The sequence below is a fragment of a genome, unplaced genomic scaffold (assembly GCF_019419815.1).
Source record: "Pyrus x bretschneideri cultivar Hongxiangsu unplaced genomic scaffold, Pyrus_bretschneideri_v1 Contig51, whole genome shotgun sequence".
Classification (NCBI taxonomy): Eukaryota; Viridiplantae; Streptophyta; class Magnoliopsida; order Rosales; family Rosaceae; genus Pyrus; species Pyrus x bretschneideri.
Genome location: NW_025999789.1, coordinates 1,589,268 through 1,604,908, shown reverse-complemented (window position 1 = coordinate 1,604,908; position 15,641 = coordinate 1,589,268). Strand labels below are relative to the sequence as shown.

Below are 15,641 nucleotides of genomic sequence, written 5' to 3'. Positions count from 1 at the left end.
TGTACTGATCACACTGAAAAATCTCTCGATCAGGTGACACCGAAAATGTGAGTTGTGAAAAAGTTATTCCTAGTCACGTTTTTGTATCAGTATACCAACTGCCACTCTAAGAATATTCTCGTCACTAGTTGCTCACTGTTGCTCTCTTTTCTACTGATATATTAGCCTGCAGTCTTTTTCTATGTCTTTGTTTCGTTGTATTCTTGTCAATATATATTTGCTTGAGCTGTCTATAAATGCCTCCTGGTAGCTGAAGGTGCATAGCTTATTGTTAACCAAAATCAATCATGGCATCCAGATCTAGAGGCTCTATTCTTATACAGCTTATAGGTTTACTGGTAATTGTCCTTGCCTCAATGGTGAAGAGTAGTAGAGTTACAATACCTAGAGTAAGTACAGATCTGTACGACACTACTTCCCTCAACCGGAGCAGTTTTCCTATAGGTTTCTTATTTGGAACAGCTTCAGCCGCTTACCAGGTAAAGTACTTTGCTGCATAAATTTTCAAATTTTGCGTGTAAATTAAAGGAAATAGTGTGTTCTCCATGTATTTTAGATTGTGTGTCGTCGTAAATATGCTGATATATTGTCACACAACGACTGATCAACATGATTTTTAACTGAATGTATGGTCTTGATTAATATTACAATATAAGCTTTTGTAGCAACATACGTAAGTCTTGCAACTAAATATTCTTAACATATGATTTTGTCTTTATTATTTTGTGATGCATTTACCCACCTGTATATGTAACTCTGCGTAAATTTCAGTATGAAGGTGCTGCGAGTGAAGATGGTAGAGGTCCAAGTATATGGGATACATACGTTCATAAATACCCAGGTCAGTTTTAATTTCTTGTTCTTCTTTTAGCTCAAATTTAGTGGCTCCCTGGGATGCAAAGAAAATTATAAAAAAAAAAAAATCAACATTTAAGTACTAATCCAATCATCATTAATCAGGTCATAATTTACAAAATTTGATCTAAATAGTTAGTCTTCCTAACATTATCTTTTTTTTACATTCTTTTTACGAAATTGAGTGGAATCAAATTTTAAAATTTCATGAGAGAAATGCAATTAACACTTGAAATATTGGCGAAATTATCAGAGGTCGTTTGGTAGCTAGCATCCATAGTTGTTGTGGCATGATTGATTTAATAATATGCCCCGAAGAGCTCAAACCATACTTATCATTGTTGCCGGCCGACACGGTTTTATAGACGAGTGACGAATACTTTGGAATTGCATATTAAATCATATAGTATTCTGTTAGAGTAGTCCAAATGGCTAGCTCCCATTGAACAAATTATTTTTTCTTGCTTTTTGTCAATATGTTGTGACAAATTAAGGTAACCCAAGTTATAAGGTCTAAATAGATCATGCTCCAATATGATTTGCAACCTACCCTCCCAAATTAAGGTAACCCAAATTATTTTTTCTTGCTTTCTGTCAGTGTGGTGTTGAATCAAAATGGATCATGCTCCAATATGATTTGCAACCTACCTGTCCATAATGGAGGATTAACTACAATACTTACATATATTTAATTCAATCACCATCTGACAGCCAGATATACTTCATAAAATATATGTATTTAATACAATCACTATTTAGCTGTCGAGATGATTATATTAAATACATGTAAATATTGTGACAAAATTCTCAACAATGGTTAGGATTTTCCTTCTAGTTAACATTCTCAAAGTTTAGAATTTTATTATGCAGTAAATTACTTTAATGTCCTATTTAATTATAAGGTTTGCACTACTAGACCAGGCGTTGACGTTTGTGTATTTTGCTAACCTGATTGAATAAAATATTTTATGAATAGGCTACTCTACTCGGCATGATTTTAAAACCATACTTGCATTCAGTTTTGAACTATAAGAGCCAAATTAAAAAAACCTATAAGAGAGATTAGAATCACCACACACATAGACCAGAAAATATGATTTGGATTTTTTTCTAGTTACAGATTTTTCCCAGTGACAATGAGCAGTTAACCTAAAAAGAGTGAAATTCTTGTAATTTAACTGATAAATAATTTTGCACGTATTCTTAATATAATATTTGAATATGCAAGTTATTATGGTGAATTGCAGGTAAGGTAAAAGATGGTAGCAATGGAGATGTTGCAGTAGATTCATATCATCGCTACAAGGTACAAGAGCATATAACTAATTGAATAAAAATATATATGCGATATATGTGGGTGTATTTCAATAATTAATTGTGAGACAATAATTTTAATGGAAAACGTATGACATCATTCTTTGATTCCTAATTCCATATTTTTTCAGGAAGATGTGGGGATTATGAAGGAAATGGGTTTGGATGCTTATAGATTTTCTATCTCATGGTCCAGAGTGCTACCACGTAAGTTTAATGACATATCTCATGGCCCTTATATTTGTGCTATATGTCCATAGGACCATAGATCTTTATTTATCTTCCACACTCAACTTTTAATTTCAGCTGTCAGATCGATAATTGAATAATATTAAAGGATAAAAATTAACTGAGTGTGTGAAAGATAAAAAAAGGGTATAGTAAATTACACCACCCTTAAATTAAATCTATTAGTGATGATTTTCTATATTTTTCAGATGGGAAAATAAGTGGAGGTGTGAACAAGAAGGGGATAGAATACTACAACAATCTCATCAATGAACTCCTTGCCAATGGTAATTTTTAATTAAATACTGAATACTACAGGTATCGTTGAATACTCAAAAAAAGTAAATGGTAGTTTAATACTATTTTTCTATTAACGAATGACTGCAGATATAAAGCCCTTTGTAACACTCTTCCATTGGGATCTTCCCCAAACCTTGCAAGATGACTATGGTGGTTTCCTAAGTCCTCAAATTGTGTAAGTGAATAATGTTATGTTACAATACAACCTTCTGCTTTTCGCATCCAATATTTATCCATGAATGACTACATATGAATGCAGGAAGCATTTTCAGGACTATGCAGGGCTTTGTTATAAAGAATTTGGTGATCGAGTAAAGCATTGGATCACCTTGAATGAGCCATTGGCATATAGTGTGGCTGGTTATGCCACTGGAGATTTGGCACCTGGACGATGTTCCGATTCGCTAAAACGCAACTGCACAGGTGGAGATTCAGGGGTTGAGCCATATTTGGTCACACACAACCAGCTTCTTGCTCATGCTGCTGCTGTTAAATTATACAAGGAAAAATATCAGGTGATATCTAAGAGTTACAGATCACTTTCGATATAGTTACAGCGAGACTAACAAAATGTTGTGACATGTGCAGACATTTCAAAAGGGATTGATAGGGGTGACATTGGTTTCCCTAGGTGTGGTGCCATTTTCTGAGTCAAAGAAAGACAAAGAGGCTGCAGTTAAAGTCCTGGATTTTACATTGGGATGGTTTATGGACCCAATGTCAAATGGTGACTACCCTTATAGCATGCAATCTATTGTTGGAAACAGATTGCCTAAATTCAGCAAGGAGCAGTCTAAATTGCTAAAAGGATCATATGATTTTATCGGATTGAACTATTATTTTTCCAAATATGTATCTGATGCACCCCAACTAGCTGTTAGCAATGCAAGCTACTTAACAGACTTTCCCGCTTCGATGTCAGGTACGAATGATATAAACTTAAAGTTATCATTTAGTTATATTATTCGTATTCTGACACAATTACTGTTGGTGGTTAAAAAACTTGAACGTATAAGGCCTTTCTCGGTGGACCTGAAAATTTGAATTCGATTCTTATAAAACTGGAATCAAACTCACAAAGTGAGCCTAAAAATTTGACTTTAATTGCTGAGTGTAATATGTGGTCCTCTTGAGTTTTATTCTTATATAATAATGAGCCACAAAACTATTAAACTCACGCTAACAATAGTGTGTCATTATAATTTAGGATCGAACTCACTCCATGAAAGTAAGTGGATTTCACGTGTACTCCAGTTGATGTGCATGTTTGAAACCATGCATGCACATCAGTTGGTATCTAAAATATCTTAACGAACAGAGGATTTGAAGAAAATTAAAACTGCAGCCTGTAACTCTAAACATAATTAATGAAGGAAGAAGAGCTGTAGAGAGAAAAGGTTTTTGTATTGCGGCATATTCGATTGGTAACAATTGAGCTTGCTTAGCTCTCAAGCTATCTCATTAACCTCCTAACAAACTCAGTTGTTCCCTCACAGCTCGCTAACTTATTTTTCTGACTTGGACCTTATTTAATAAAACGTACCCAATATATATGTGTTATATTGCTGCCTAAGCTTAGAGTAACCCTGACCGTTTGTTTTGCCAGATGAGCGTAATGGAATTCCCATTGGGCCAAAGGTGAGTATCAGATTGATAAAGTCTTATAATTTCCTTTTAAACATACTTCAAGTAATAATTAATATGATTAATAATCTGATCCAATGGATGATAGCTAGAGGATTTAGAAATTTAATCCTATATATAGTGAATGATTACTATCACGACCTCCCAATTTACATCAAGTAATTGATCTTGCAGGCTGCTTCACTCTATATTTATCCGAAAGGCATTAGAGATGTTTTGCTCTATACGAAGAAAAAATATCATAATCCGCTTATTTACATCACTGAGAATGGTAATTATTTTCTACATGACTACATATTTGACTCATTTGGAAGTGTTTTTACAAGGACTGAAACCGTTTTTAGAGAAAATATTTTGGGTTTCAAAAGCACTTGAAGTGCTTCCTAGGTGTTTCTTGCAATTCACTTGCATTTTTGCTAAAAATTGATACCAAAGAAATTTCACCAAAAACGCTTTTAGTCATTTTAAAAGCATTTATATTTTTTGAAATGACGGAATTGTTTTTATTGATGTGGTTAAGCTATAATAGTTCATATATAGAGTTTAAGGCTTTGTATTTGTTTCCCCCTTGTATTGTAGGCGTGAATGAGTTTAATGATCCTAATCTGTCGCTTGAGGACGCTCTTCTTGACAACCAAAGAGTTGACTATCACTTTCGCCATCTTTATTACCTTAGAGAAGCAATCAAGTGAGTATTTTTTTTTTTTTCCTTTTTAACTTTTACGTACCATATTCACTGATTTTGTTCGACTTTCTCTTTTTGTGAGAGAGTTGTTCTAATAATATCGGTGATCAGTATATAGTACAATAGTACGGTGTTATTATGTCCACCCACCTATCATATTTTCTCACTTACATTACATATTGAGTGGAAAATATGATACTTAGTTGGGTTAGCACCGAGAAGAATATGCATGTGGAATGAGTTAAAATGAGTATTATGCATAAAGAGAAATTAAAAGGTGTGTCAGAAAATAATAAGAGAGTGCATATGCAGTGATATGATTATATTGCCTCTAAGTTCAATACTAGTATTCAACGTTTAAACTTGAAGAGGGCACATGAGTACATTTACCATTTTAGTTGTCAAAGACAGTTTTCTTAATAATAGTATGTACATTATAGATCGATATATAAATTAGATATCTAATCTTTATTTTCTATTTTATTTTTTTATTTTATTTTTTGCAGAGATGGTGTCAATGTGAAAGGGTACTTTGCATGGTCACTATTGGACAATTTCGAATGGACTATGGGTTACACTGTTCGATTTGGTATCAACTTTGTTGATTATAATGATGGGTTGAAAAGATACCCTAAGCTTTCTGCATATTGGTTCAAAAATTTTCTCAAAAAGTAAAGACATAATTTATGAGTGGCTCAAAATATCGACAATAAAAAAAGCAGATATTTCTTTCCTCTATGTTTAGAGGTTCTTTCAATAGTTGGAGTGTTTTATACATGATAATGGGATCTAAATATTTAACGAGTGACGAACGTTCTAAATGTTTTATATATTTTATTTCTAAGAATAAATTGTAACAATGGTCCCTTAATTTTAACTCAATTGGAGTAACGGTTTCTCAACTAAAAATCTATTACCATTGATCCCTTAACTCATTAAAACGTGAAACTATGGTCCCTCCACTAAAAATTCATTACCATTGGTCCCTTAACCTTAATCCAACTGGAGAAATAGTCTCTTAACTTTAACTCAATTGGAGCAATGGTCCCTCAGCTTTAACCCAATTGTAGCAATGGTTCTTCCAACATAATTCATTTTGACAAAATTTTGACGAAGTTGACAGTGGCGGAGCCAGGATTTATTGTGAGGAGAGGCCTCACACAAGTATAAAACAAAACTAAACCAATAGTGATTATAAACTTACTAATGCAAAACATCATAACATATATCCAAATAATTATGAGAACTTTAACGAAAAGCTCCCAGTACTGTTCACTTTAACGAAAAACCATATTTTTACATTAAAAAGTCAATCTTGGTACCATTCACTTTACCCTTTATATTTTATCTTTTTCGTTAAAACTCAAAGTTTTCAAACCATTTTCATTAGTTTTCCTAATAATTAAGTAGTCAAAATTAACATATGCATAGATAATTTTATCTATTTATAGTAATTATAATTATTCTCGACGAATTTCGTATTTTGAAACCATTGCATGATGTCATCTATACTACTTGAAGTATAATTAAACTCAATAGAGAACATTACTAAAAATTTTGCAAACCCTAAACCTCAAGGAAGAGGTAGGATAGAATAGAAACAAATATTTTATAGAGAATAATAGAGTTTCACAAACCTTATTGTTCTTTATTCAATAAATTTGGGATTTGGAATGGCTAAATATATGAAATTCAAGAAGAATAGGGGGAATAGCTTGCCAGTGCATGAGTGAAAGACAATTTTTTTAATTAAAAGTGAATAATGGGTTTTAATTTAATCTCATTGGTTTGTGATAATGACCATTTGATATATTATACTTAATTTTGGGATGAGATTTGGATGAAAAGATAGATAAATGATTGGATTTTAATTTGTGTTAAGTGTTGAAAAGGGTTGCAAAGCAATAGATAGGCATAATACTAATCTTGTTTTTTAAAGTTAGGGTAGGCCTAAGACTACTCTAGTGACCTAGTCCTCATGTGCCTCTGCTAGTGGAAGTTGATGAAAATAACTATTGCTACACGTTTGGATAAGTTGAGGAACCCCAATTGTAGCAATGGTCCTTCCAACATAACTTATGTTGCCAAAATTCTAACGAAATTGACGAAATGGCTATAGCCACACATTTTGATCAGTTAAAAGACCAATGATAATTGATTTTTAGTTGAGGGACCATTGCTCCAATTTACTCTATTTCTAAACATAAACATTTTCAAGAGACTAATAAATTTGAAAATAAAAACTATGTATATTTTTTTTCAAAAAAATAGAAGCTATATATTGAAGTCTTAAAATAAGCCACTGCAAACTTGCAAAGATGGTAATTCCACTAAAATAATTGAGCTTTGATTGTTGTTGAAAGGATAAATACCAATACAAATTAACACATATATAAGTGCTGAATAGTCGCTATCTTGCCATGGTTTCCACTATATTATTCACTCTTCCTCGAGCTCTATCTCGAAGCAAGATCATCATCATCAGGATATCCCAGAATTTGTTATAGCTAGCAATTAGGGGAAAACTTTTTGCATGTGATTTTGGCTTTCATAATAAAATATATGAGAAGAATACAAAAATGAATTTTTGAAGAGCCAAAAGAATAGGACATATGCTGGTTTTATCTTGATGCATATGCTCTCTTTTTGTTCACCATCAGCACAAGACTAATTAATCATCTCCCACACACATATAAACTTTAGTGAGAGAAAAAGAATTATATATGTTCGAATTGTTGAGAGCATCCTACATTAGAGAATGGAGGTTTTGCACTAATGTGTATAATATCTTCTTAGTTGTTGAAAGTATTCATTAATTAGATAATAAAATCTTTGTATTAATGCTTAAAGATCTCGAATTAATTTATTTTGAGTTTAAATATTCATATCTTGATATGGTATACAAGCAAACTACCTACATGTCGAACTTAATATTTACTGAATATTGTTGGGTTTATACATCTTACCTCTCAAAATATATGTATGAGAGCCACCAAATAATAGTGAGATCCACACACATCATGCAATGGATGTTATATAGAATTATCATGCACATACAACAGTTTCTTCACTTATCCACCATATAAAATCATGTGGGGATCAAGATTTTACAAGACTAGCTAGTATATGCTTTCGATTTCAAATATACGGTGAAGTTCAATACTTTCTTTTGTGTCACCCTAAAAATGACATCTCCTTATGAAACCGAATGAGTACTACATAATACCAATAAATAGAACATTTGTAGCCATAGAAGGTAGGACCAACTTGAAAAATATGATACTTCAATTGTAACAAAAAGACAAATTGATGAGCTCGTAGTTTTGTCGAAAGGCGCTTGCATGGGCTCATGTTCACATGGATCTGGACCACATTGGCATAGTGTGTACAATTAAGCAACCATGGTCCATATATTGACTGATATGTTTCGACTTTGACAAGCTAACTCAACAGCTTTCACACATTATTGATCAGAGAAAGAGTAGCTGATACCAATCTATAAAATATTTGATATTTCTGTTGTTCTCAATGTTATGTTACTATTTTGTCGATATATATATTTCTTAATGTTGACATTGTACTAGCAACTGTAGATTGGGAAGTATCACACTTTTATTGGCTCCATAATAGCAAATGGAAGTATTGATAAACTTATATATTATATTTTCAGCTTTGATAAGAGTACACACTCATATAAAAAAATAAAATATATATATATATTATATATATATATACGCACACTCACTCACAATTTTATTTCTTAAACCATGGAGGTAATGCCTATTGCTACTGAACACGGTTCCAGCTTTCTACATTGCGTAATTGTGGGGAAAGCTCGCCAATATCATTGTCAGAAGTCATATGAGTTAAAACTATGCTAACAAAAAACAAAAGGAAAGAGAAAGAGTTATGGACCAAAAGCACACACTAGTTCATTGTTCAAATAGAGATACTATACGGAACTCCCTTTCCTGTAACCCCAGGTTGTGAAAAGGGTTTCAAAAGCTCATAAGGCACAACCCCAGCTCCATTTCGGTTCTTCAACTCACTACTGGCATTTCGATCATCGATTGTTCCTTCAAGCGCCAACAATCTCCCCTTAAACCGCTCAAACGCCGCCTTTATAACAGGCTCTTCAGCCCACGCCTGCTCCATCTTCTCTCCAATGTACTCTTCATCCGGTGAATGATTCGACAAAATGTCCAAAACAGCCATGATTGTTGTTGCTTGGATTTGTGTAGGAAAGCATTGCAAAAGTGCACTTTCAGGTTTTCTTACGAAGTTTTTCCAATCCTCTTCTGAGGGGTCCTCAGTGGGCATATTGGTCCTTGCAATTGTTGGCCTGTTAGGAAAATAACCTGCATAGGCATATTGGCCAAAGTTGACAGCTGCATGGTGACCAGATGCAACCCAAACCATTGTTGTGATGATGCCCATTAGGTCTTCCGGAGTGTTGAGTTCTGGCCACCATGGCTCATCTTTTTTGTCTGCATGGCCAACTGTTTTAATTTCTGTCCACCATGCTTGGAGCTCTTGATCAGTCTGGACAATGCTGGAGTCTGGGTAGTAGTGGTTTACATAGTCAGTGACCCATTGTTTAATGGCATCCCATAAGAGGAGTCCATCATTGGCAAAAGGGTAATCTTCAATTGTTAGCCTTAGTCCATGTGGAGCAGTTGGGTCCTCAACAGCCATGCCCCTAGCAATTACAAATTAAATATCGTCACTAACATGTTAGTTAAACAGTACCTTTAGAAGAAAATTAGATAATTTGTTCTATTATCATGTGAGGAAGCTCACAAGAAAATATGTCAATAATCACTTATATTAGTTCCACAAATGGATTGACATATGAACCACTAATAGACCTTTCATCTACTTCATTAAGTCATCCTGGTATCACGAAACTACGTGCAGGTTAGGCATGTTTAGTTGTCAAACTATCAATCTATCAAACTGTCAATTTAAAACGTCCATTCAATCAAGAGTCCACATAATCAGTGTCCAAATACTTGTTATTATGTTAATTATATCATAACATGTTAGACTCTTTAACAAGAGACGTTTCCTTAACATTGTGTATCTACACAGCCAGATAAGAGTACATACCTTCTAATAAGGTCAGCTGGGAGTGCCTCTTGGTCAAACCGCCATTCCTTCCCATAGGCAACAGAGCAAAGCTCAAGGGAGTACTTTCCAGGCGAAAATGAGGTTTCGATGATACCACCGGCATTGATGAGTGATTCGCGAGCAAGAGAATTAATCTCCATGGTGTATCTGAAATGGGGATGTAACAATCTATAGATTGGGTGCATGACACTCAGTTGGCGATTTGTGGCGATTATGTAGGGTTCTGTGGCACAATGTGTTCGTAGCCTGCAAAGCAACGAGAGATACTATTAATCGGTTCCCCTAGAATATTGGATGAATAAAAATATTTCGACTACATTATTTGTATCACCTTTTAAATCACTAGTGTAAGAATGTGATATTTTAAAATCACTAGTGTAAGAATGTGATATTTTATGTAACATTAATTTTATTTATTTCTTACCAATGACTAACAAGCTGATGATAACCAGAATCGTGGGCAAGGACATGAGCTTTAGCAAGCCTCCAGAGCCAGACATCCGTGGCGTTCCACGCCGGTTGGAAAACTTGCTTCCATTGTGGCTTTCCGTCCATCGGTGGTCTTGTTAGCTCAATGACCAGTGGCCTGAGTGTACCTTCAGGGGTAAGAAAAAACAAAGTCCTCGATCCATATAGTGTGGTGCCTTCGAGCTTTCTTACTTTGCTCACATAGGGTAGAAACAAATCATGGTAATCTAAAATAAACAACTTCTTTTCTTTTATGGCCTGCATCCATATATCAAATCCATTTAAACGATATAACGTGTCAGACTTCGAACAAGAACATATATTATTCTCTTGTAAATAATATTATGATATATCTACCTCAGTAATTGTTGCGAAACCTTTTATCTCTTGCTCAATTATTTCTTTGGTTATAGCTGATTCAGGCGGGCCATAGATCTTTGGGTCTAGTTCACTCTTCAGTGGCCATTCCTGCAATTATATTTTATTTATTATTTTCATATTTTCTTTTTTGGAATTCTATTTTTGACAATATGGACGAGCATAAGAAATAAACTTAATGCTTAGTAGTGTTACTACACAGAGATAAGTAATTCATACCGTCACCAATTTGATGCTGTAAGGGTTGAGACCTGCAAGAGTCTGCCTAGCAAACTCGTCGTCCCTAAACCAAAAGAATTTGTCCCCTAAATATAAGCCCAACGAAGAAAGTTCAGTTAGTTAGATATTGTGAGAAAGTTATGCATACAATGATGCAAATACAAACATAAATGCCACTTAGTACTACAATCTAGTGATATTCCTCTTCATTTATAGGTGAGATGTCTTAGGTTTGATTCTCACCAAAGGTGAATTTGAACAACATTATTGGTAATCCATTGTGAGGCTTAGCCCACTTCCTCACCCATGAATACAAACAATTCAAAAAAAAAAAATTACACACAAATAAATGGAGAATATTTGATATTTTTACTTTTATATTTTTAGATTGTAGATGTGGACCACACACATATATATATATGCTTTTTTTTTTTTCTTCAACAGTCTACAACTATATAAGGAAAAAAGAACAATAGTCACAGAACAAGCGTGGCTTAATTTGTAGACTTTTTATCACGCTTTATATCCGCTATCTAACAACAACGACGTTGCTTAGTAATTGTTGCCTATTTTGTTGTAGTTTCACTTAACTAACAGTTGTGAGGCTCATTGTCTAATACACATATATTGGTACGTGAGAGGTTGAATTTGCTTACGATTCATTGTTTCTGGGGGTACAAAACGCAAAACGTCATCTCCAGAAGACATAACCTTGACTAGCATGGGAAGCAAGGCTTTGAGAACCCCTTGTTCCTTGAAGGGAGGCAACTGAATCCCCTCGTGGAAAAGTGAGTCTATGGCCGTGAAGTACTTGAACCCAAGTTCAGTGTCAGCGATCGCTATCTCCAGCGATGGTACCAATGCGTGCATCACAGAGTACAGTGTCTTTGCTGAAAATGTTAGCTGCTTTACTTCTGAGAAGGCTTCATCTCTAGGAACGTACCAATGTTTTCTGCTCCTTTTCTCGGACAATGAATCTATATATATAACCATTGATTAGTAACTTTAAGATAACATTTTAAAACAGTGTTCTCTTGTCATGCAATTATATATAGTACACAATTTTTTTTTTTTTAATTACTATTATTAAGGGAATGGAGAAGAGTTTGAAACAACTACATTAATTTAGAGAGGAAGTTCTAAACCTTGGACGTATGGGTAGAAGAAACACAACACCCTATCCACTAGGAGATTGGACCACATGCAATAATAGTACATGGTTAGCTAGCTATAATTTTGTCACCATGAAGTCAATTTTAATTTGAGTTTGTGCAATCAATCTAAATTAATAATCTGATAACATAACATGTTAGATTATAGTGAAAAAAACATGTCATGTTGTACCTGCGTCGCATGGTGGTCGTCCAGTTCTACAACGTCTGGGATACGGGAATTCTTTGCCACCAAGTACTCGTCTTTCTAGTCTTAAATTCTTATCAGGATCACCAAGATCGTTGTAAACATCGTAGTCATATATCCTCTCGAAGCTCTTCCGCTCTCCCTGCCATTGCCTCGCAAGGTCACGAGCTCCTCTTCTCTTAGCTTAGCCAACCCACTTGGTGTTTGAGATGGCAAGTATGACTGTTCCACACATGCACAAAATCGTGCACCAGTCGAAACGAAGGTCAAGATCAAACGGTTAAAAAAATGCATGTTGGGTTTTAATGAGTAATAACCAATAACAAGTAATCCTTATTTAAGTCTATTATTTCATTCTCCACGGAGCAAAATTGCAAACAGATTAAACCAACTAATTAAGTTGTAGGGTTTTTATTAGAAGCACAACAAAAGTTTTATTAAAAATTAATTGTTTTAGGGAGGGAACCGGATCCCCTCCAGATCCAATAAAACTGAGTCTGCTAAGCAATCGATCGGACCGTTGAAATTAGATCCAACGGCTACAAACAGGGGGCCTTCTAAAAGTTATAATAATTGTAGTCATTGGATCAAATTTCAACGGTCCGGATCGCCTGCTCAACATACTTAGTATATATGGATCCGGAGGGGATCTGGTTCCTTTAGGGAGAAGCACTTGGTTTTTTCACAAAGCACTTTTTGTGCTATTATAATCCAAATCAATTTTGTTGCAGATTTGTTGGAAATATTTTTAGTGTGACTGGCACACAGGATAGTACATCACATGTCACTATATAAATTGTGAGATATGTGTGTTAAAAAGTTAATAACTTAAAAAATAAAATTTTCCACCACTTACATAAAACACGTGGTGTACCACCTGTGTTCCCGTTACAATAAATTTCACGATTTGTTGACTGTTGGCATGCCATGTCACTTTAACTACAGATATAATATATATTTTAGCTAGAGATATAATATATGTGATTGGAAAAAGGCTGACCTTGTTTGTGAAGCAGACCCTCTTTGCAGGATTGTCATACTTGGAGTGAATCCAAGAGTTACAGCTATGATGAACAGAGCCACATGGGAGGCCATCGACGACAATTTCCTTGAGAAACATCTCCTTGTGGTGCTCATTCTCTACCAAGATAGCACCTATCTCCCCAAAATCTACTGGAACTTTGAAATCTGTCTCGTATATTATCTCTCCTTCCTGCCGGCGACTCCTGTGTGCATACCCCGCAACCTTCTCCTTCTCCTCTCCAGTTTCTTCATCACAAAGCTTAACAAATTAATTAATCTTCTTTTAAAAAAAACAGTACCAAACGTTAATTACAACCTGCATCTATTTTTAACCACTAAGTATATCTAATTTCTAAATCTTTTTGAGATGAAAAATATCAATTAATTTAATAGCTAAAGTTTACTTTTGATCAGATTCAGATAGAAGGGAGAAATTGATTATATACTTTGTATTTTAATAAAGAAAAATGCTAAAGAAACTATATTTTTGTACTACATTATCATCTAATATGGCAAGTGATATATACATATCAATTAATGAGCTCACCCCCCTGACCAACCCCACAGCGGGCGACCCTCTAACTCTCTCTATTGTTCTATCTCTCTCGTACCCACTGTTTGGGTTTGATTTTGCTTGCATAAATTTACAGCAAAAAAAAAAAAAATGGTACATACACATAAAGATATATAGAGGGAATGAGAAACCCTAAAATCATTATCGAAGACTCCTCCCATCAACTTCCACCCCTTCGAAAAGCTAGTTCAAGAAACCACAAAACCCCTCTATCAAAAGAGAGGAGGGAGGGAGAGAGAGAGAGAGAGAGAGAGAGAGATAATGCTACAAAAACCAAAATTTTAAATCAAATTTGCAAGCCAAATAATGTGTCACCAATAAGAAATAAGCATTTTAACCAACACTTAAGCAATATATAATCCAATCATCATCATCCACATCATTTGGTTAAAATTTTTGCCGGCAGTGGAGTGGGGTGACTGAAGGGGTAGGTTAGGGCGTAGGGTTTCTTTCTGGCATAGGGTCTTTTGGCTGACCATTTTAGGTTACTCGATCAGAAATCCTTAGAAAGGTCGTTTGTCCTTTAATGTTCGCATGATAGTAGTTAAGATATGGTTTGATGCATATGCATGCTGTGCCGAACGCTATATACATACTTACTGGGATCAAGCTCAGCGCTAACAAGCTCCAATAAGAGTGATTGACCGAGCAAATCTGTTATATCATCAAGTCCTCGTGCTAGACCAAGGTGTGACAGAAAGCCTCCAACTGTAAGCGTCACGGTTAGAGTGGCCTTAACACTATTGAACTTCTTGGTGATAACTTCGGTAGTCACAATGGTAGTGGTGGTGGCAGGAGGAGGAGTTGGAGTAGTAGGGTCTGGAATCGGAGTAGTAGTAATTCTAGTAGTAGTAGTAGTAGTAGTAGTTTTAGTCGTGGTAGTAGGAGTATTACTATTATCACTACTACTACTACTTGTGGCTTTTATGTTTCTGTATTTAATTTCCGGCATGAAGGAAGGCCTTGACCAGACAGGAAATGAAGCACTTCTGGCTCTGCCATGAAAAAATGGCTTTTGAAGGAAGAGAGTTTGGCTGGATTTTGATTGGTGAACTTGGGGCTTCAACATCTGCTTATTTGCGCACAAAGAGAGAGAGAGAAAGGGAGAGGGAGAGGATAACGAAGATAAGAGTGTGTATGTTTGTTTGGCGACTTGGGCTACATGAAGTTATCGTTATATAGAGAGTAGGGAGAAGCATATTTAATTACAAAAAGATTAGTGCTACACTTGTCATCTATTTGTACTATTAGTAATATTAGGAAGGTTAAATTTGTGGTCAAAATTTGCAAACTAAATTATGTGTCATCAATAAGAAATGAGCACGTTTATCAACGCTTAAGTAATAATTCAATCATCAACTACCATGTCATTTAGTTTTTTTTTTTTTCAAAAGGGGGACAATTGGTGGAAAGCCATGGATATCCACCCCTTTCGAGGGCCTGAAAGACTCACAGAGACATTTC

General features: G+C 34.9%; 2 protein-coding genes across 2 annotated transcripts; one reads left to right on the top strand and one right to left on the bottom strand.

Moving 5' to 3' along the window:
• Nucleotides 1-208: 208 nt before the first annotated feature.
• LOC103954664 (beta-glucosidase 13-like) lies at nt 209-5,809 on the top strand. Its single transcript, XM_009366490.2, has 12 exons — nt 209-479; nt 772-841; nt 2,103-2,161; nt 2,301-2,376; nt 2,607-2,684; nt 2,785-2,872; nt 2,957-3,212; nt 3,286-3,619; nt 4,304-4,335; nt 4,516-4,612; nt 4,921-5,029; nt 5,533-5,809. Exons 1-12 carry the CDS (start codon nt 288-290, stop codon nt 5,699-5,701), a joined length of 1,560 nt encoding a protein of 519 aa, XP_009364765.2. The 5' UTR covers nt 209-287; the 3' UTR covers nt 5,702-5,809.
• Nucleotides 5,810-8,666: 2,857 nt separating this feature from the next.
• On the bottom strand, nt 8,667-15,289 carry LOC103954602 (linoleate 13S-lipoxygenase 2-1, chloroplastic). Its single transcript, XM_009366441.3, is given in 10 exon segments — nt 8,667-9,725; nt 10,136-10,402; nt 10,581-10,882; nt 10,982-11,092; nt 11,222-11,307; nt 11,878-12,198; nt 12,566-12,715; nt 12,718-12,802; nt 13,581-13,849; nt 14,778-15,289. Coding segments are annotated over 10 exon segments (2,820 nt in total). The 5' UTR covers nt 15,247-15,289; the 3' UTR covers nt 8,667-8,965.
• Between the last annotated feature and the right edge of the window lie 352 nt (nt 15,290-15,641).